Source organism: Esox lucius, chromosome 10 (genome assembly GCF_011004845.1).
Source record: "Esox lucius isolate fEsoLuc1 chromosome 10, fEsoLuc1.pri, whole genome shotgun sequence".
NCBI lineage: Eukaryota > Metazoa > Chordata > Actinopteri > Esociformes > Esocidae > Esox > Esox lucius.
The window spans coordinates 1,485,632-1,507,201 of record NC_047578.1 but is presented as its reverse complement, the minus strand read 5'-3'; the positions used below and the strand labels follow the sequence as shown (position 1 = coordinate 1,507,201).

General features: G+C 43.7%; 1 protein-coding gene across 1 annotated transcript in view; it reads right to left on the bottom strand.

Moving 5' to 3' along the window:
* Positions 1-21,570, bottom strand: part of csmd2 (CUB and Sushi multiple domains 2) — a 331,743-nt gene that overhangs the window by 255,338 nt on the left and 54,835 nt on the right. The window contains exon 3 of the mRNA XM_029122791.2: positions 18,875-18,987. Within this exon, the coding sequence (XP_028978624.1) occupies positions 18,875-18,987 (113 nt within the window). The remainder of the gene's footprint in view (positions 1-18,874; positions 18,988-21,570) is intronic.

The following is a 21,570-nucleotide window of genomic DNA, read 5'->3' as shown; positions in this document are numbered from 1 at the left end:
TTGAGCCATCAAACCCAATAGAAAACTTTCCAGAGTCGTTTGTGGAAGTGTCTGTATGTTTGTAGGGTGTGTGGACAGTGTGTGGACGGTGTGTGTTTAGTGTGTGGATGGTGTGTGTATGTTTGTAGGGTGTGTGTATGTTTGTAGGGTGTGTGGATGGTGTGTGTATGTTTGTAGGGTGTGTGGACGGTGTGTGGATGGTGTATGTTTAGTGTGTGGATGGTGTGTGTATGTGTGTAGGGTGTGTGGACGGTGTGTGGATGGTGTATGTTTAGTGTGTGGATGGTGTGTGGATGGTGTGTGTGTGTTTGTAGGGTGTGTGGATGGTGTGTGGATGTTGTGTGTGTGTTTGTAGGGTGTGTGGATGGTGTGTGGATGGTGTGTGGATGGTGTGTGTGTGTGTGTTTGTAGGGTGTGTGGATGGTGTGTGGATGGTGTGTGGATGGTGTGTGGTATAAGGAAGGGAAGCTGTCACAGTGTTCATTAGGCTGACGGAGGAAAACAATCAACCAGTAATTAAGTGTCAGATCAGTTTAACGGAGAAACGCCGGGCCGGTCATTGTGTAACGGTTTACTCTGTCAGACGCTAATAATGGCTGCAATCTGCCCAAAGAAAGACACCATCCGTCCATCTGCCTAAACGTGACAGATAGAGATCACCTTTCCTTTAGAAAATAGACTAATCAAACATCAGTGTAAACGAAGTGGTCTTAGAAACAGCACGTGGAGGATTTAACGAGAGCATGTGGACGGTGAGAGCCTTACAGTCTCAAGGTGTACACTGTTTCACAGGCGTGTGATCGAAAGACAGTACTCTGAAGGAGGAGAGAAGGAAGGATGGGAGGAGGAGGGATTGTTGTAAGAGATAATCAGCATAGATTAATGAATCTGGACACATGCAGAGACTATTCTAGTTTAAGACCAGCTCTAACTAGCAATTTATATAATACTGCAGATGTAAACACACTGAACAAAATTATAAACAACAACACTTTTATTTTTGCCCCCATTTATCATCAGCTGAACTCAAAGATCTAAGACATCCTCTATGTACACAAAAGGCTTATTTCTTTTGCCGAGATACACAAAAGCACTTCTCCTTTGCCGAGATAATCCATCCACCTCACAGGTGTGGCATATCAAGATGCTGATTAGACATTGCATAGGTGTGCCTTAGGCTGGCCACAATAAAAGGCCACTCTAAAATGTGCAGTTCCATCACACAGCACAATGCCACAGATGTCGAAGACGTTTTGACGTTTTGAGGGAGTGTGCAATTGGCATGCAGACTGCAGGAATGTCCACTAGAGCTGTTGCCCGTGAATTGAATGTTCATTTCTCTACCATAAGCCGACTCCAAAGGCTTTTCAGAGAATTTGGCAGCACATCCAACCGGCTCAGGGAAGCTCATCTGCATGCTCGTCATCCTCATCGGGGTCTCAACCTGACTGCAGTTCGTCGTCGTAATCGACTTGAGTGGGCAAATGCTCACATTTGATGGCGTCTGGAGAGGTGTTCTCTTCACGGATTAATCCTGGTTTTCACTGTACAGGGCAGATGGTAGACAGCATGTATGGCGTCGTGTGGGTGAGTGGTTTGCTGATGTTAACGTGGTGAATCAAGTGGCCCATAGTGGTGGTGGGGTTATGGTATGGGGAGGCGTGTGTTATGGACAACGAACACAGGTGCATTTTATTGATGGCATTTTGAATGCACAGAGACACCGTGACGAGATCCTCAGGCCCATTGTTGTGCCATTCATCCACAACCATCAACTCATGTTGCAGCATGATAATGCACGGCCCCATGTTGCAAGGATCTGTAAACAGTGAATACAGTGAAACTGCACATTTTACAGTGGCCTTTTATTGTGGCCAGCCTAATGCACACCTGTGCAATAATCATGCTGCCTAATCAGCATCTTGATATGCCACACCTGTGAGGTGGATGGATTAACTCGGCAAAGGAGAAGTGCTCACTAACAAAGATATGGACAAATTTGTAAACAATATTTGAAAGAAATAGGCCTTTTGTGTATTTAGATCTTTGAGTTCAGCTCATGATAAATGGGGGCAAAAAAAGTGTTGGGTTTATTATTTTGTTCAGTGTATATATATATATACATATATATATAAAACGATCAGCCATAACATTATGACCACCTGCCTAATATTGTGTAGGTCCCCCTTTGTTTCTAAACATGTGTGTTTTATATATTATTTATATAATAATAATGTTTTCTCTACAATATGTTTTCTTCCATGAAATTTTCTATTCTGATTTTCTATTCTGATAATCATTGTCCTTTGGAAAAAGGCCAAAACAGTCTTGCCAGTCCTTCAGAGAACTGACAAACAGATGTACCACTTGATTCCAGAAAGCTAAATACAGCTCTATCCCTGACTGTGAGCTATTAACATTTTGGAAAACTGTTAATGCACTGAAGCATACCAACTTTGGCCTTGTAGCTGAGAAGAATGGGCTAAGTGAAGCTGCTTATCATAATTTTATCACAGCAGGCTTTTATTTGAAAGGAACTGTGGTTTGAATGACCCTGTTCAGTGAAATGACTGCTCTTACCACTTCCAGAATTTAAGTAGATTGACCGTTAACGCTTCAACTTCAAGTTGACACATACATTTTTATTCTATTTCTTATTTATTTTTCTATTATTTATTATTATTAGGCTACAGTTTTTTGGGTGCGTGGATTCGGAGTTATAAATTAAAGTTTGGTTTGAGATAAAAGTTAGGTTATCTAGGTTAGGGTTGGGTGATGTCTAAGTTTAGGGTTAGGATGAGAATGAGGTAACCACAAAGATGGAACACACAACAAGTGCGGGTGTATGTGAGAGTGTGTATGGTTAACATTGTTTTAGGCAGCTTCAACATGGACTAACTCCAGATGGACAAAGGCTATGGACTAGCTCCAGGAGGAGAACGGCTATGGACTAACTCAAGAAGGAGAATGGCTAAGGACTATTTCCAGAAAGAGAACGGCTATGGACTAACTCCAGAAGGAGAACGGCTATGGAATAACTCAAGAAGGAGAATAGCAGCCATGGACTAACTCCAGAAGGAGAACGGCCATGGACTAACTCAAGAAGGAGAATAACAGCCATGGACTAACTCCAGAAGGAGAACGGCTATGGACTAACTGGATAAGGAGAATAACACACATGGACTAAATCCAGAAGTAGTAGAACAGGCATGTCCTAACTCCAGAAGTAGTAGAACAGCTATGGACTAAATCCAGAAGTAGTAGAACAGCCATGGACTAAATCCAGAAGTAGTAGAACAGCCATGGACTAACTCCAGAAGGAGAATAACAGCCATGGACTAAATCCAGAAGTAGTAGAACAGCCATGGACTAAATCCAGAAGTAGTAGAAAAGCCATGGACTAACTCCAGAAGTAGTAGAACAGCCATGGACTAACTCCAGAAGTAGTAGAACCGCCATGGACTAAATCCAGAAGTAGTAGAAAAGCCATGGACTAACTCCAGAAGTAGTAGAACAGCCATGGACTAAATCCAGAAGTAGTAGAACAGCCAAGGACTAAATCCAGAAGTAGTAGAAAAGCCATGGACTAACTCCAGAAGTAGTAGAACAGCCATGGACTAACTCCAGAAGTAGTAGAACCGCCATGGACTAAATCCAGAAGTAGTAGAAAAGCCATGGACTAACTCCAGAAGTAGTAGAACAGCCATGGACTAAATCCAGAAGTAGTAGAACAGCCAAGGACTAAATCCAGAAGTAGTAGAAAAGCCATGGACTAACTCCAGAAGTAGTAGAACAGCCATGGACTAACTCCAGAAGTAGTAGAACAGCCATGGACTAAATCCAGAAGTAGTAGAAAAGCCATGGACTAACTCCAGAAGTAGTAGAACAGCCATGGACTAACTCCAGAAGTAGTAGAACAGCCATGGACTAAATCCAGAAGTAGAAGAACAGCCATGGACTAAATCCAGAAGTAGTAGAACAGCCAAGGACTAACTCCAGAAGTAGGAGAAAAGCCATGGACTAACACTCTGAGAAAAGAATACATACAGTGTTTATATGTGTGTTTGTGTGTGCGTGTGCGTGTGTGCTTGAGTACGTGGGCTTGCACGTGCATGTGTAGTATGGTTGTGATTTGTCCCAGGAGATATAGAAGAGCTACCAGGTCAACTCCACTGATAGATAACATACGTACAGCATGTTGTCAGAGTGACCTCAGTCCGCAAGACCCTGACACAAAAGACCTCCAGTCTCTGTGGGTGGGACCGCTGAGAGAGAGATAGACAGTTAGAAGAGAGATGGAGAGTTGTAGAGACAGAGAAAAGAGGGAGAGATAGAGGGGGAGTATGTGGGAGGAAGTTTTACTGAGATAAGAGAAAGCATTTCCGGTTGTCAAAGGAATTTTCATTGTCCCCAAAGAATGGCTGAATATTTAAAATGCATTATGTTCTGGGATAAAACTAAAATATAAATGTGTGCTTCAGTCTGAATACAGGGTGGAGTTAACTGGGACTCACCAGGCATAACAAAGACAGATTGCCTGACTAAAACACAGTAAAATATACAGTCTATGTTTTATTTTTTACAAGGAAACCTAATTGGTTTGGATTTATTTAAAAGTAAAGAACACAATCCTGTTATATAACCAGTTCTAGATTCTTCTCTGGCCGCCACACCACCTGCTGGTGATGTATACCATTAACAGATGCCATTACCCAGGCTTCCAGGGACATGAACTGAAGTGATAGACATTCTGCCTAAGGGACCTTTCAGGGAAATGAGGGCTAAGTGAGAAATGGGGCAGACAGGATCAGAGCGGTCCAGGGAAGCTCCGGTCAGCTGCCCAAATTCAAGAAGTCCGCTGTTCACTAGAGACAATATGAGCCAATGGGACACAGAGAATCAGCAACGAGAGCCCCAGCTGAATTAATTCAACTGCGTTAGTCAAGCTGCACACACACAAACACACATGCACACACGCACAAACACGCACGCAGACGCACACAGTATGTCCGCCATTCCAATTTGTTTATGCGCCTTTGGTGCGTGTTTCATTTATTAGTTGATTAATTCCTTCCTCTGGCTACTGGTCACATTTAATCAAACAACTGTTTGTTTAGAGGCAGGACAGACAATGAAGGACAGAACAATCAACAAGATAAAAGAGTCCTAAGAAGAGTGGAGGGATGACAGGAAGGAGGCAGAGGATTGAGGGAAAGAGACTATGAAAACAACAGAGCTCAGAGACATCTACATCCTTCAGAAGAATGGAGAGATGTAGAGGATGGAGGAATGGGTGGATGGAGGGATGTAATGGATGGAGGTATGGGTGGATGGAGGGATGTAATGGATGGAGGTATGGGTGGATGGAGGGATGTAATGGATGGAGGTATGGGTGGATGGAGGGATGTAATGGATGGAGGTATGGGTGGATGGAGGGATGTAATGGATGGAGCTATGGGTGGATGGAGGGATGTAATGGATGGAGGTATGGGTGGATGGAGGGATGTAATGGATGGAGGTATGGGTGGATGGAGGGATGTAATGGATGGAGGTATGGGTGGATGGAGGGATGAAGAACAGTGTTAACAGAGAAAATACACTTCAGAGAACGAGTGAGCTGAAAAGGGAGGGAGAGAGAAAGAGATGAATAAAAGAGAAGAGAAACAAACATAACTTGAAGACTAGTAACTATGGTGATGATTACATTTCATGACACACACCACAGACATTAACAAACAGCCTTTCCTCTGGGGAGAACATCTGACATTTGGTTGCCACTTTACTGGCTTCAGGCACCCTCTGCATTCCTGCCTTCATTTGGCAAACTCCTCCACTTAAGGAGACTGACCTCATTTTTCAATTAGATGGTAGACTCCCCCACGCTCCAACGCTCTCTGATCACACCGATCTCACAGCCTCCATCTCCCAGACTCACGATAGGATGGGAAAGGCAGAAATAAGGAATGAAGAGATGGAGGAGGGGAGGGATGGGGGAGGAGGGGAGGGATGGGGGAGGAGGGGAGGGATGGAGGCGGAGGGGACTAAGGGGGAGGGAGAGATGGGGGTGGAGGGGGGAATGGGGGAGCAGGGGAGAGAAGGACGAGGAGGGGGAAATGGGGGAGGAGAGGGGAGATGGGGGTGGAGGGGGGAGATGGGGGAGAGACGGGGGGAGCAGGGGAGAGATGAGGGAGGAGGGGAGATATAGAAGGAGGGTGGTTAAGAGGGAGGAGGAGAGAGAAAGAGAAGAAGGGGATTTAAGGGGGAGGAGGAGAGAGAAGGAGAAGGATGGGAGAGATGGGGGAGGAGGGGAGAGATGGGGGAGGAGGGGAAACTGCCTCTGCCAGTATTGGGCTTCTTTAAATGATTGAATGCGAGTCACTCACTCCCTTTAGCATTTCATTCTCACTCATTTCTCATTCCCTCCTTTCCTGCATCTCTTTAATCCCCTTCTTTCCTGTATCTCTTTCATCTCCTTCTTTCCTGTATCTCTTTCATCTCCTTCTTTCCTGTATCTCTTTCATTTCCTCCTTTCCTGTATCTCTTTCATCTCCTTCTTTCCTGTATCTCTTTCATCTCCTTCTTTCCTGTATCTCTTTCATCTCCTTCTTTCCTGTATCTCTTTCATCACCATATTTTTCATGCTTTACTACAGTACAGAGCAGCAACAACAAGAAATGTCTTCTTTTTATCTGAGCAGAGCAGAAGACCAACTAAATGCTAACCCAATGATTAATCAGACTGAAGGACATTGCTAATGAAATGCCAGATCCCATCCTGGTCGCTAAAATTGTTGTGGAAATCACTAAATTGGAAAGGCACAGAGACTGTAGATTATTTTCACAAGTAAAGCTTTATTCAAGATTTATAAACCTGGAACAGTTAACTACCCTCTCAGCAGAGTCAGGTCAAAAGCTCTCCATTGGAGGTTGAGCTCAGGTCTATATACATTCAGTACAGCCCACTGTGTCCCTCCCATGCATGGTTAGTCTATATGTCTCACCAGCTTCTCTGCAAAGACAAATCTTAGCCCCTCCCCTTTGCCTGCAGGTTCAAAAGGATGAAACCATTTCTTCTGAATACAGACATAGACTTTCTGCATTTAGCCATTACATTTAAATGAATAACATTATTATGGTTAATTCCCTTCTATAAACTGCAGCAACCTGTTTGCTGGTCAAATCCCAGCTATGTTAATGTTTTCAATTTGGTTCGGTGATGTTGTCTATATGTGATGTGACTGCAAAAAAATTAATTGTTTTCTTTTTTGTTCAATAATTTGGTCTATATGTGATGAGACTGCTGAAAAATGAATTTGATTTTGGTTCAATAATTTGGTCTATATGTGATGAGACTGCTGAAAAATGAATTTGATTTTGGTTCAATAATTTGGTCTATATGTGATGAGACTGCTGAAAAATGAATTTGATTTTGGTTCAATAATTTGGTCTATATGTGATGAGACTGCTGAAAAATGAATTTGATTTTGGTTCAATAATTTGGTCTATATGTGATGAGACTGTTGAAAAATGAATGTTTAATGTTTCCCTGAATTGGATCATTTTCTATCTTCCTCTCCCTTTTTAGACTTTTAATCGACCCAGTCAAGACCTTTTCAGAACTAGGATCAGCCATAGAGTGGCACCGTCCAATTCATTTCTGAACCCCCAACCACCTCATTAGCAACAGTATTCTCTGAATCGTTTATGAACAGTTGTTCACTCTTAATTCAACTTTCAAATCAAAACATTGATGAAGGACTAAATAATAATACATGATAAAATGTCAATTGTCCAGAATGTCAATTATCCAGAAAGGATTTGTTCAAATGTTTTTCCTTTTTAAACCATTCAACCACTAATCTCTTGGCTGACCTGGGAGGGATGAACATTGAAAAGTTGTGAAGTAACCATGAAACACCACAGACTCAGAAAAAGACAGAGAGAGAGATAGAGAGAGAGAGAGAGAGAGAGAGAGAGAGAGAGACTGGAGCTAATGTCAACCAACCAGGAAGGGCCAACATCATCAGGTCGATCTGAAAAACGTGTCAGATTTCAGACAGTGATTCTACATTGACCATACATTTTCTCTCTACAAAAACACGTTTCAGATGACAGGTCAAAGAACATAAGGAATACCTAGACACTGTCGCCCTGGAGAAAACCAATACCTGCACTCCTCGGCATAGCACCAGATTCAACACCACAGTTACCTTCCATCAGGCGGTAAATGACCTGAAAGAATGAAGGACGTACTGAACTATCCCAGAGAACAAGGTCTGGAAACATTGACCCACATGGTTGTGAGGCATTCATTACACTTACAAATAATTATCAATACAGGACAAACAGCCAACTGAGCACTAAGGGCCCAGAGTGGTGTTCTGGTCTATGTCAGTGTCTGGAATAAGTTTTCCAGAAACTGTTTTTCACATCTTTAGCAGGCGGACCAATCAATTGGACGGCATTGTAGCTTATAAAATTTTAATTTCCATCACTTTTGTTATTCATTACCTTTATATGGATAAAGGGAAAGGGAGAGATATGGAAGGAAAGAAGGGAAGAGAAAATATAGGAAAAGATGAGAGGAGAGAGCGAGAAAAAGAGAAAGAGAGAAGAGGAGACAGGGAGAGGGAGGTACAGGAGACAGGGAGAGAGAGGGAGGTAGAGGAGACAGGGGGAGAGAGGGAGGTAGAGGAGACAGGGAGAGAGAAGGAGGTAGAGGAGACAGGGAGAGAGAGGGAGGTAGAGGAGACAGGGAGAGAGAGGGAGGTAGAGGAGACAGGGGGAGAGAGGGAGGTAGAGGAGACAGGGAGAGAGAAGGAGGTAGAGGAGACAGGGAGAGAGAGGGAGGTAGAGGAGACAGGGAGAGAGAGGGAGGTAGAGGAGACAGGGAGAGAGAGGGAGGTAGAGGAGACAGGGAGAGAGAGGTAGAGGAGACAGAGAGAGAGAGAGGGAGGTACAGGAGACAGGGAAAGAGAGGAAGGTAGAGGAGACAGGGAGAGAGAGGGAGGTAGAGGAGACAGGGAGAGAGAGGTAGAGGAGACAGAGAGAGAGGGAGGTACAGGAGACAGGGAGAGAGAGGGAGGTAGAGGAGACAGGGAGAGAGAGGGAGGTAGAGGAGACAGAGAGAGAGGGAGGTACAGGAGACAGGGAGAGAGAGGGAGGTAGAGGAGACAGGGAGAGAGAGGGAGAGGGAGAGGAGACAGGGGGAGAGGGAGAGGGAGAGGAGACAGGGGGAGAGAGGGAGGTAGAGGAGACAGGGAGAGAGAGGGGGGTAGAGGAGACAGGGAGAGGGAGGGAGGTAGAGGAGATAGGGAGGGAGGGAGGGAGGTAGAGGAGACAGAGAGAGAGGGAGGTACAGGAGACAGGGAGAGAGAGGGAGGTAGAGGAGACAGGGAGAGAGAGGGAGGTAGAGGAGACAGGGGGAGAGAGGGAGGTACAGGAGACAGGGAGAGAGAGGGAGGTAGAGGAGACAGGGAGAGAGAGGGGGGTAGAGGAGACAGGGAGAGGGAGGGAGGTAGAGGAGATAGGGAGGGAGGGAGGGAGGTAGAGGAGACAGGGAGGGAGGGAGGGAGGTAGAGATGAATGATAAACCCATGAGAACATTGTGAAGGTCTGTAATTCACCCCTTTGGTCGTCCCTCCCTTCCCTTCCTCCCATCTTTCTCTCCTTCTCTCTCACCTTATTTCTCACTCTCTCCTCTCACCCTCCTTCTCTGTCTTTATGTTTTCATCCCTCGCTCATTCCCTGTCTAGATTTATCTCTCTCTCTGTGTTTAAGATGCGGTCAGACAGATTAGATGTGAATAAAGGGTAGGAGGAGAAAAAAAGCAAAAGAATGCCAGAGAATGAATAGAAAGCCCAGTTGGTTGCCATGGCGACCACGCAGGAGAGGCGGAGGAGAGGTTCTGGAGGCTGGCTGCTTGTTGGACGATGCAGGATGCACTTAGATGATTGCTACGTCAGGACACGACCATACACAGACAGGCCTGCCCAGACAAACTCACACACCCCAACCATGACAATGGACAGTGGACCAGGTCTCCTTAAATGTATGAAATTATTTGGTGGAGACACTGGACCCCACCAGACTCAAGAAAGGTTTTATTTAACCTATTCTAACCTATTTATATGGGGGAATTAAACTGAGACTAATGTTGAGCCCTGAATTACAGAGATATACACTCACCTAAAGGATTATTAGGAACACCATACTAATACTGTGTTTGTGTCATGGTGTGGTGAGCAGCGGCGCCACCATGCCATATTTTCACAAGTTCCCATATCTCACGAACACATCCCGGACTGTCACATGTTTCCAATCTTCCACACCAGGTCCCAATCTAGCTCGTTTGTATGTGTATATATGTTTCCCCTCTGCTCCCCACATTGTGGATCATTGGTGCTGTCTGTTAGTATACTGGTGAGTGTTGTTAATGTACTGTTGAATGTTGATTGTTAAGACGCGTTGTCGCGCACTTTATTTTCATTCAGTCAGTAGTTAGTTTCGTTTTCTGTTCGTGTTTGGTTTGTTTGTTGTTTTAATAAAAACCCATGAACGAGAGTACTGCCTGCGCCTGGTTCCTAACCAACACTACACCACGACGATTTGTTACAGTTTGACCCCCTTTCGCCTTCAGAACTGCCTTAATTCTACGTGGCATTGATTCAACAAGGTGCTGAAAGCATTCTTTAGAAAGGTTGGCCCATATTTATAGGATAGCATCTTGCAGTTGATGGAGATTTGTGGGATGCACATCCAGGGCACGAAGCTCCCTTTCCACCACATCCCAAAGATGCTCTGTTGGGTTGAGATCTGGTGACTGTGGGGGCCATTTCAGTACAGTGAACTCATTGTCAGGTTCAAGAAAACAATTTGAAATGATTCGAGCTTTGTGGCATGGTGCATTATCCTGCTGGAAGTAGCCATCAGAGGATGGGTACATGGTGGTCATAAAGGGATGGACATGGTCAGAAACAATGCTCAGGTAGGCCGTGGCATGTAAACAATGCCCAATTGGCACTAAGGGGCCTAAAGTGTGCCAAGAAAACATCCCCCACACCATTACACCACCACCACCAGCCTGCACAGTGGTAACAAGGCATGATGGATCCATTCTGTTTACACCAAATTCTGACTCTACCATCTGAATATCTCAACAGAAATCGAAACTCATCAGACCAGGCAACATTCTTCCAGTTTTCAACTGTCCAATTTTGGTGAGCTTGTGCAAATTGTAGGCTCTTTTTCCTATTTGTAGTGGAGATGAGTGGTACCCGGTGGGGTCTTCTGCTGTTGTAGCCCATCCGCCTCAAGGTTGTGTGTGTTGTGGCTTCACAAATGCTTTGCTGCATACCTCGGTTGTAACAAGTGGTTATTTCAGTCAAAGTTGCCCTTCTATCAGCTTGAATCAGTCGGCCCATTCTCCTCTGACCTCTAGCATCAACAAGGCTGCCACATACTGGATGTTTTTCCATTTTCACACCATTCTTTGTAAATCCTAGAAATGGTTGTGCGTGAAAATCCCAGTAACTGAGCAGATTGTGAAATACTCAGACCGGCCCGCCTGGCACCAACAACCATGCCATGCTCAAAATAGCTTAAATCACCTTTCTTTCCCATTCTGACATTCAGTTTGGAGTTCAGGAGATGGTCTTGACCAGGACCACACCCCTAAATGCATTGAAGCAACTGCCATGTAATTGGTTGATTAGATAATTGCATTATGAGAAATTGAACAGGTGTTCCTAATAATCCTTTAGGTGAGTGTACAACACATAAATAAAAGAAAATGCAAAACACACTGAGAAACACATGAGAAATACTAAGCACTCACACAGAAATAATTCACCATTGACAGTGGAGATGGCATGTATCAAACATTTGAGGGAGGGGTTGGACGAGTGTGTCTGATTATTGCTGGTTTTCCAACGAGTTTTTGAGGTGAGAGCTTGTTGACAGAACCATCCAAGGTAGTTATTTAGAAATCATCTAAACCCAGATTTTGGAACATAGAGAATAGCACAGGAATTCAAACAGGGCTTCATACTTCATACTGTGAGTTTTTTGAGTTACATATTTAATTGGCTGCTCCAGCACAACCTTCTGAAAGAACATTTCATGATTTTGTCAAATGGTGAAGTGAATAATTTCTGTCCTTATACGAACCTCTCTACTTCTGTCTTTTTGCGAGTGGCGTATTTGGCTGTGTATGAGCCATAGTCCCTCTCGCTATTATCATATAGAATGACGGGGTAACATTATATATTATATATATATATATATACAGTGGGGCAAAAAAGTATTTAGTCAGCCACCAATTGTGCAAGTTCTCCCACTTAAAAAGATGAGAGAGGCCTGTAATTTTCATCATAGGTACATTTCAACTATGAGAGACAAAATGAGAAAAAAAAAATCACATTGCCACCCTGAGGGTCCATTACAGAAAAAGACATTGACTATTATCAACAGGCGCCTCAGGTGTTCCTCTGTCACTTGGTAGACATGGAGGTTCTGTCAAGGAGACGACCTGCTGCAGCTAAGTGGTGATTAAAGGCATCAAAGAAAGCGTATTTTATTAGCAATATGTCCATATTCCAACACTGTCTGTTCTGGCACTGTTCTTCAAGGTTTTTACAGTTTCCATTAGAGTCCTGTACAGCGGATGTTGCCCTCCTGACCAGTTGAATACACACATTTCTTAACAGCTTAAAAATCTGCCAGTCTAATACTTGAAGCTGTTTATCTGGCTTCAGATGGTGGTAGAGGCAGCAGTACGAAGGTAGAGACAGCATTATGGAGGTAAAGACAGCATTATGGAGGTAAAGACAGCATTATGGAGGGTAGAGACAGCAGTATGGAGGTAAAGACAGCAGGACGGAGGTAGAGACAGCATTATGGAGGTAGAGACAGCATTATGGAGGTAGAGACAGCATTATGGAGGTAGAGACAGCATTATGGAGGTAGAGACAGCAGTACGGAGGTAGAGACAGCATTATGGAGGTAGAGACAGCAGTACGGAGGTAGAGACAGCATTATGGAGGTAGAGACAGCATTATGGAGGTAAAGACAGCATTATGGAGGTAGAGACAGCAGTACGGAGATAGAGACTGTAGTATGGAGGCATATACAGGTGCTGGTCATATAATTAGAATATCATCAAAAAGTTGATTTATTTCACTAATTCCATTCAAAAAGTGAAACTTGTATATTGAATAGTACTTTTTTGAAATGTTGGCCAACTGAAAAGTATGAACATGAAAAGTATGAGCAGTTGGGGCTCCTTTTGCCTGAATTACTGCAGCAATGCGGCGTGGCATGGAGTCGATCAGTCTGTGGCACTGCTTAGGTGTTATGAGAGCCCAGGTTGCTCTGATAGTGGCCTTCAGCTCTTCTGCATTGTTGGGTCTGGCGTATCGCATCTTCCTCTTCACAATACTCCATAGATTTTCTATAGGGTTATGGTCAGGCAAGTTTGCTGGTCAATTAAGAACAGGGATACCATGGTCCTTAAACCAGGTACTGGTTGCTTTGGCACTGTGTGCAGGTGCCAAGTCCTGTTGGAAAATGAAATCTGCATCTCCATAAAGTTGGTCAGCAGCAGGAAGCATGAAGTGCTGTAAAACTTCCTGGTAGACGGCTGCGTTGACCTTGGACCTCAGAAAACACAGTGGACCAACACCAGCAGATGACATGGCACCCCAAACCATCACTGACTGTGGAAACTTTCTCCAGACTCGGGGATCTTGATTTCTAAAGGAAATGCAAAATGTACTTTCATCAGAGAACATAACTTTGGACCACTCAGCAGCAGTCCAGTCCTTTTTGTCTTTAGCCCAGGCGAGACGGTTCTGACGCTGTGTCTTGTTCAAGAGTGGCTTGACACAAGGAATGCGACAGCTGAAACCCATGTCTTGCATACGTCTGTGCGTGGTGGTTCTTGAAGCAAGGACTCCAGCTGCAGTCCACTCTTTGTGACTCTCCCCCACATTTTTGAATGGGTTTTGTTTCACAATCCTCTCCAGGGTGCGGTTATCCCTATTGCTTGTACACTTTTTTCTACCACATCTTTTCCTTCACTTCGCCTCTCTATTAATGTGCTTGGACACAGAGCTCTGTGAACAGCCAGCCTCTTTAGCTATGACCTTTTGTGTCTTGCCCTCCTTGTGCAAGGTGTCAATGGTCGTCTTTTTGACAGCTGTCAAGTCAGCAGTCTTTCCCTTGATTGTGTAGCCTACAGAACTAGACTGAGAGACCATTTAAAGGCCTTTGCAGATGTTTTGAGTTAATATGCTGATTAGAATGTGGCACCAGGTGTCTTCAATACAATTTTCTGAGATACTGAATTAGGGATTTTCATTTGAGGATTTCATTATAATCATCAAAATTAAAACAAAAAAACACTTGAAATGTATCAGTCTGTGTGGAAGTTGCCCTTTTTGAATGGAATTACTGAAATAAATCTACTTTTTGATGATATTCAAATGTTATGACCAGCACCCGTACAACACCCATCCTGTAACCCATCCAACCACCACTCCCCTTATCTGGTCTCCCTTCAACCCCCAGGCAGTGTAATATTGTGGCTTTATTATGCGGCCGATAATACCCCACAGCTTTCTGTAGTAGCTGGCCACCGTGACTCTGTTAGTGCCGCTCCCGGTGGGACCATTAGTACGACACTGAGGCTGAGCGACTCGTTGCCCCGGCAACAATTGGCACGTTTAATCAGTGCATATGGCACCGTCAAAAATCTGATATGGCGAATTAGCCGTCGTTCTGTGGTGAGTGCTAGCGTAGCTGTGTGTGGTCTGGTGCTGATCTACTCGCTCGACCACTTTGGAAGATCTAAATGCTAATTGTTTACCACAAATACTCATAGGAAGGCGAATATTGCTGGGATAAACAGGCATGGCTCACCCCTGGCTAGACTCATTCAAACATGCAATAAAATGATCGGAGAGATAGAGAGATTGCACATTTTACATGGAAGAAAACAGAGAGAGAAAGGGCAATGTTAGAGAGAGAGAAAGATAATTGAGTGAGAAAGAGAAAGAGCGTGAGAGAATAGCACTCATTACTCTCAGTCTCAGGAGAAGCACGGCCGAACGAGAAGTCGTTTGTTTATGTGAAGTCATTTATTTACGGTTATCTTCTGCTTAAGTCAAGCAGAGCATATTATTTGAATACTTATATTATTAATAATGAAAATAACACTATTAAAAAAAAACTAATAATATTGCCCTGGTAACACACTAATAATAGCTGAAAAATTATATTCTAATAACGAAAAACAAATGTCACCATGGTCCTACACTGCAACTCATGTCTCAGAGTCATTTTGGAGACTGAGTTTGGTCATCAGGAGACTAGAAACCAAATAATTAGGAACAAAGGACAGTTTTAGTAACATATCAACTTGATGTCATCGCTGGCCATGTTTGATTTTTGCTGGTTGGGAGGCTAGGTAGCTTGAGGGGGAATTACTCAAACGTGCGCTGCGCTGCTCATCTTGTTAGGAGCGTCACCGCTGTATCATATTAAATAAGACTGAGAGGCTCAGCTAAAACCATCAGCTAGCTATGTTAGACACCTGATGCCAGCTTTAGTGACACAGTCAAACTTCAGAGATACTCCTCACTGTGGCTCCAAAGAGACAGCGAGATGAAAAATGACACGCATGACTGTCGTGAGATTATGATTAGATTATGATTTTGAAAAAGGTTTAATTCAGCCGGTGTTAGGCAATGGACTGCAAGGTCCCAAAGACGTCTCCAAAGCGTTGTGTTACATCACTTGGAACGCATGAATAGTCTGGGCTGAAACTGGAGGGGATAATGAACAAAATGATTAGAAAAATGTAGCTGCGCTTTTCAGTGAAGGGGGGGTAGTGGCCATGATAATTCAGCAGTAATAATAGGATAATCGATGTGCTCAGACACACACAGCGTTCGTTTCGATGCCTGATGGGGACCTGAGAGGACTGTGGAGTGTGTCTGGGTGCTGATGTGTCCATTGCATTTACATTCCCGTCAATTTGAAAAGTCATTTTAAATGTCAGTTAACGTACATAATTAACTCAAATGAAAATGGAATTTACCCTAACCTTGGTGTGTGTGTGAGTGAGTGTGTATACATGTTTAGAAATAGAGCGTATGTTTTAGTGTTTGTATGTCTTTGTGTTAGTGTTAGTGTGTATGTAAAAGTGTGTATGTCTGTGTGTTAGTGAGTGTATGTCTGTGTGTGACATTTCATTGCAATAATAAGGTATCATGTTGAATACAAACTTTTTATTTCCAATGACAAATGAGTTGTTTCTTCTTTTATCTTTAGCATACTGGCCACACACAGAACATCTCGTCACCACAGCCTCAGCATCATACTGTAACCAGCCTCTTGAAACTCACAAAACATTATTTTTCCAAGTCATGCAGCAAATATGTTTTTATGTATTGCAATAAAATCATCCCTTTACACCAGTCTCTCTTCCTTGTCAACTTTATTAACATGATTTGACAATACTTTCTTAACATCCATCCCTAAATATAACCTATGTACCCCCCCCCCAACAATAACATCAAATCTCTGTTGTTTTTTTAATATTAAAAGGTTCTCTACATACTTAAGCTGTCTTATTTAAACAGTAATTTGTTTCATTTATATTTTACCACAAATGTAACATTTGGTAAGTTTTTTTTGTAAATTTACAACATAAAACAACATAGCACAGACTTTTACTTTGAATGCAAAATACAAAAATCTAAAGAATTATTGTCGCTGCCGAATGTATATAACGTTTCACAGCAGACTTTTATTCTGAAGTCAAAACTCGAAAACCGGAGGTCTTGTTGTTGCAGTCAAATCTCTAATGTTGTCTGAATGAAAATCTACCGTAGTTATCGAGTTGTGTGTTGGGTTGTCGCTGAGACGATGGCTACCTTCTTTATATCAATGTGACTGACACTCACTGACAGTTCAACATAAACGCGTGCATGCACAGACACAGGCAGATACATTTCTCTGACCTCGTTGATGCTCTGCTCCGATGATCATGCGATTCTAAACTTGGTAAAAAAATTCATATATCGTATGTCATAAAAAGATTCTGTTTTTCTGTTGCAGCGCATGAAGACTTAGCGGTGACGCTCTCCGCTGGTCTGATTACAAGAGTGAAACATCGGGTAAAAACATTTACCCTCCAGTGTGGCTGTTAGCCTTCTGAGATTTACTAGCCAAACGTAAAATCTACCTGCATTTGGCGCTTGGCGGTTGTTAATTTAGGGCCCTGTGTGAGTGTGAGTGTCAGTGCGCGTGTGTGTGTGTGTGTGTGTGTGTGTGTGTGTGTGTGTGTGTGTGTGTGTGTGAGCATTTGCAAGTCTGTGCGTGTGTGTGGGGGGGCCTTTGTCAAAGTAAATCACTTAATAGGAATCTATAGGATTTAAGATGTACCCCAAGTTAGCTATACTTATGCACATTCCACTTTTTATGGTTTTGGAGAGGGGAGGGAGAGGGGAGGCGTGGGGGAGGGTAGGGGGGGGGATGCAGAGTCAGAAGGCGTGAAGCCTGTAACCACTCATCTATAAGTGCTTGATAGGTGAGAGAATTATAGGAGACCCATGCCCCTTCCACAGTCTTCCCATTAACATGCATTAAGAAGGAAGAGGGCTGGAATTAAACCACTTGAGAGTAATGAGGCCTGTCAGGTGACCTCTTAACGTTTGTTGTAGACAACAACCAAGAACACACAATGGTGATGTGAACGAGTGCATCTAATATGCAAGACGAACAAGATACCTTAAATTAAAAACACCAGGAGGTGAAGAAGGAGGAATGTTCCCTGTTGTTCAAAGTCACAGTTTTTTGGAGTGACTTACCAAGAACTAACCTGATCAGGTACGGAATTAGCATAATTGGCTTGTTGCTCATCTCTCCTCTCCCTGTCTCGGCCTCTCTCTCTTCCCTTCACTCTCGCTTCCTGCCTTTCTCTATCTTTCCCTCTCTTTCCATTAATATAATCTCTTAATGGGTCATAAAGCACTTCCACGGATGAAAATATGAAAAAGACCCCTAACCTAGCACAGTGAACCGACACACACACACACACACACACACAAACACATATTTGTGTACAAACCACAGGAAACACTTTTTGCCATTCAGGAATACATTTCCTGTCTGGTCCTAAATCAGACAATACATATTAATGCAATTAGCCCAAGACACACAGATAATATACTGTGGAGAAAAAGGCGTCTAGATTGGGTGGAGGAGCCCAGTAAGCGGCAATATGTTCTCCTGTGAAGTGGGGGGTTACACCTTTACTCCTGCTAGTGGAACAGTGTTGTGTCTATAGAGGATGATAAGTGAAAGGGGTGCATTCAAATAAGGAAACGATACAGTGACTGGTGTTGGGATGGGGTTATGAGGGATGAGTACATTGACCATGTTGATTGGCCGCTGGGTTTTTGAGCTTGTTGTCTTCTGTTAAGCAGTTGGAAGTCTCTACTGTCAGACAGACAGACTCAGTACCCACACAGTACTCAGCAATCAGTACTCAACACAATAGAATCAGTAACCACACAGTACTCAGCAATCAGTAGCCACACAGTACTCAGCAATCAGTACTCAACACATTAGAATCAGTAACCACACAGTACTCAGCAATCAGTACTCAACAGCAATCAGTAACCACACAGTACTCAGCAATCAGTACTCAACACATTAGAATCAGTAGCCACACAGTACTCAGCAATCAGTACTCAACACATAAGAATCAGTAATGAGTTCTCATGTAGGGAAAATCAGATGAAGCACTTCAAGGATTCAAGTCAATGAGAAAGGGTGCAACAGACTTAAAGGGGTTTGAGGAAGCCTACCCTCGTAGATGGCCTTGAATCCCTGCCCACTGACGGCGTAGTCCGACAGCAGCCACAGCGTGAGTCTGGGTCCTGAGCTCACTATGGGGGGGGGCAGCTGGAACCCGGTCAGCCTACGGAAACAAAGCAGGGACAAAATTTAGCAGAAACATAGACCTACATACTATTTAGATTAGATTCAACTTTACTGTCATTGAACAGTACAGTACAGCACAATTTAATGCAGTTAGCATCTAACCAGAAGAGCAAATAGACAAAATGTTACAGACATTGAAATTGTTGTCACTATTGACTAGATGTAGAATTGTAGACTCTGACCACTTGTCTGTAGTGACTCTGACCACCTGTCTGTAGTGACTCTGACCACCTGTCTGTAGTGACTCTGACCACCTGTCTGTAGTGACTCTGACCACCTGTCTGTAGTGACTCTGACCACCTGTCTGTACTGACTCTGACCACCTGTCCGTAGAGACTCTGACCACCTGTCTGTACTGACTCTGACCACCTGTCTGTACTGACTCTGACCACCTGTCCGTAGTGACTCTGACCACCTGTCCGTAGAGACTCTGACCACCTGTCTGTAGTGACTCTGACCACCTGTCCGTAGTGACTCTGACCACCTGTCCGTAGAGACTCTGACCACCTGTCCGTAGTGACTCTGACCACCTGTCCGTAGAGACTCTGACCACCTGTCTGTAGTGACTCTGACCACCTGTCCGTAGTGACTCTGACCACCTGTCTGTACTGTCTCTGACCACCTGTCTGTAGTGACTCTGACCACCTGTCTGTAGTGACTCTGACCACCTGTCTGTACTGTCTCTGACCACCTGTCTGTAGTGACTCTGACCACCTGTCTGTACTGACTCTGACCACCTGTCTGTAGTGACTCTGACCACCTGTCTGTAGTGACTCTGACCACCTGTCTGTACTGTCTCTGACCACCTGTCTGTAGTGACTCTGACCACCTGTCTGTAGTGACTCTGACCACCTGTCTGTACTGACTCTGACCACCTGTCTGTACTGTCTCTGACCACCTGTCTGTAGTGACTCTGACCACCTGTCTGTAGTGACTCTGACCACCTGTCTGTACTGTCTCTGACCACCTGTCTGTAGTGACTCTGACCACCTGTCTGTAGTGACTCTGACCACCTGTCTGTACTGACTCTGACCACCTGTCTGTACTGACTCTAACCACTTGGAAAATATTGAATTCAAATATTCTTAATATTATAATATTTCTTCAGCAACACCCAGACATTTCATACACTGAGCAAAATTATAAAACCAATTGCACGCTCCCTTCTCACAAGAGAAATAGGCCTTTTGTGTACATAGAGAAAGTCTTAGATCTTAGAGTTCAGCTCAAGATAAATGGGGGCAAAAACAAAAGTGTTGCATTTATAATTTTGTCCAGTGTAATAATGATGTACCCCTGAACTTGCACACCTTGTTCACCATTTCAGGAGCATAATTATAATTTGACCAGTTGGATCCGGGGTTCTGGCAGTGGACTAAATGCATTGCAGTTGGGGTTTAAGGAGGGTTACGATGGAGTGTGGATAGTGCTAGGCTGTTTGCAGGAATTCTCAGAACATATTCTTCTGGTGGGAATAGTCCTCAGAACATATTCTTCTGGTGGGAATAGTCCTCAGAACATATTCTTCTGGTGGGAATAGTCCTCAGAACATATTCTTCTGGTGGGAATAGACGGCTTCTATCTTTGAAAAAGAGCTGAAGAACCCTTTTAGGAAATGTCACACAATATCAAGCCTCTGTGGACTTTAAAGACAGCGAGATGTAAACACTGATGTGCCCTTCTGTGACCTGTGAAAAGCCCATAGGGTTCATCCTGTGTGTCCTGTGATGTTGGCTAGCCTTGAGCAATGCCAACAGCAGACTAGTTTATGGCTTTCATTTCATTTAGCGCTGTCAACTTTAAAGTCCCTCTCGGCTGGGGACAATACCATCGCGCTGTCACACACATACTCATATACACACACAAACCAGCAAATAAAGACGCAAATGCACAAATGCTTTCATGAACAAATGTACACACGCACACACAAATCCATGTGTGCACACAGGATATTCTTAACATGGTAGCGAGTGGTTATTTAGGTATTTGGTAGGTTTGTCTTAGAGAATCAACAGAATACACAAAAACACACACACACGCACGCAGGTAATTCATTGTTCTGCTCTTCCTGGATGGTAAAAAGAATCCAGTCACATTAATGAGAAAAACACATGTTAATGGAAATAGCCACAACTGACCACAAATCGACTTGGAAATCAGCCAATTTAATTGTGCAGTCCAGAGCAGTGGGGTATCAAACCAGTCTCTGCACAATGTTGGACGCTTATTGGAGCCAAGCTGATCCAGAATAATCCCCTATCCAGAATAGAACAGGAATAATGAATATACAATGAGCACACCACAGTTTTTTTTTTCTGAACAAATGACAGGGGGTGACAGCGTATCGGTCAGAGTGTTGGGCTATTAACAGAAAGGCTGCAGGTTCAAATCCAACAAGGGGATGAATATGCCAATGTGCTCCTTAGAAAGACACATAACCCATATTTTTCCATTAAATTGCACTGGATAAGACCACCTGCTAAATGACTGAACTGGAAATGGAAAGTTCCCCGGCCAAATGAGAATAAAGCCAGCACATTCCTAAGTAGGGGCCAATTTA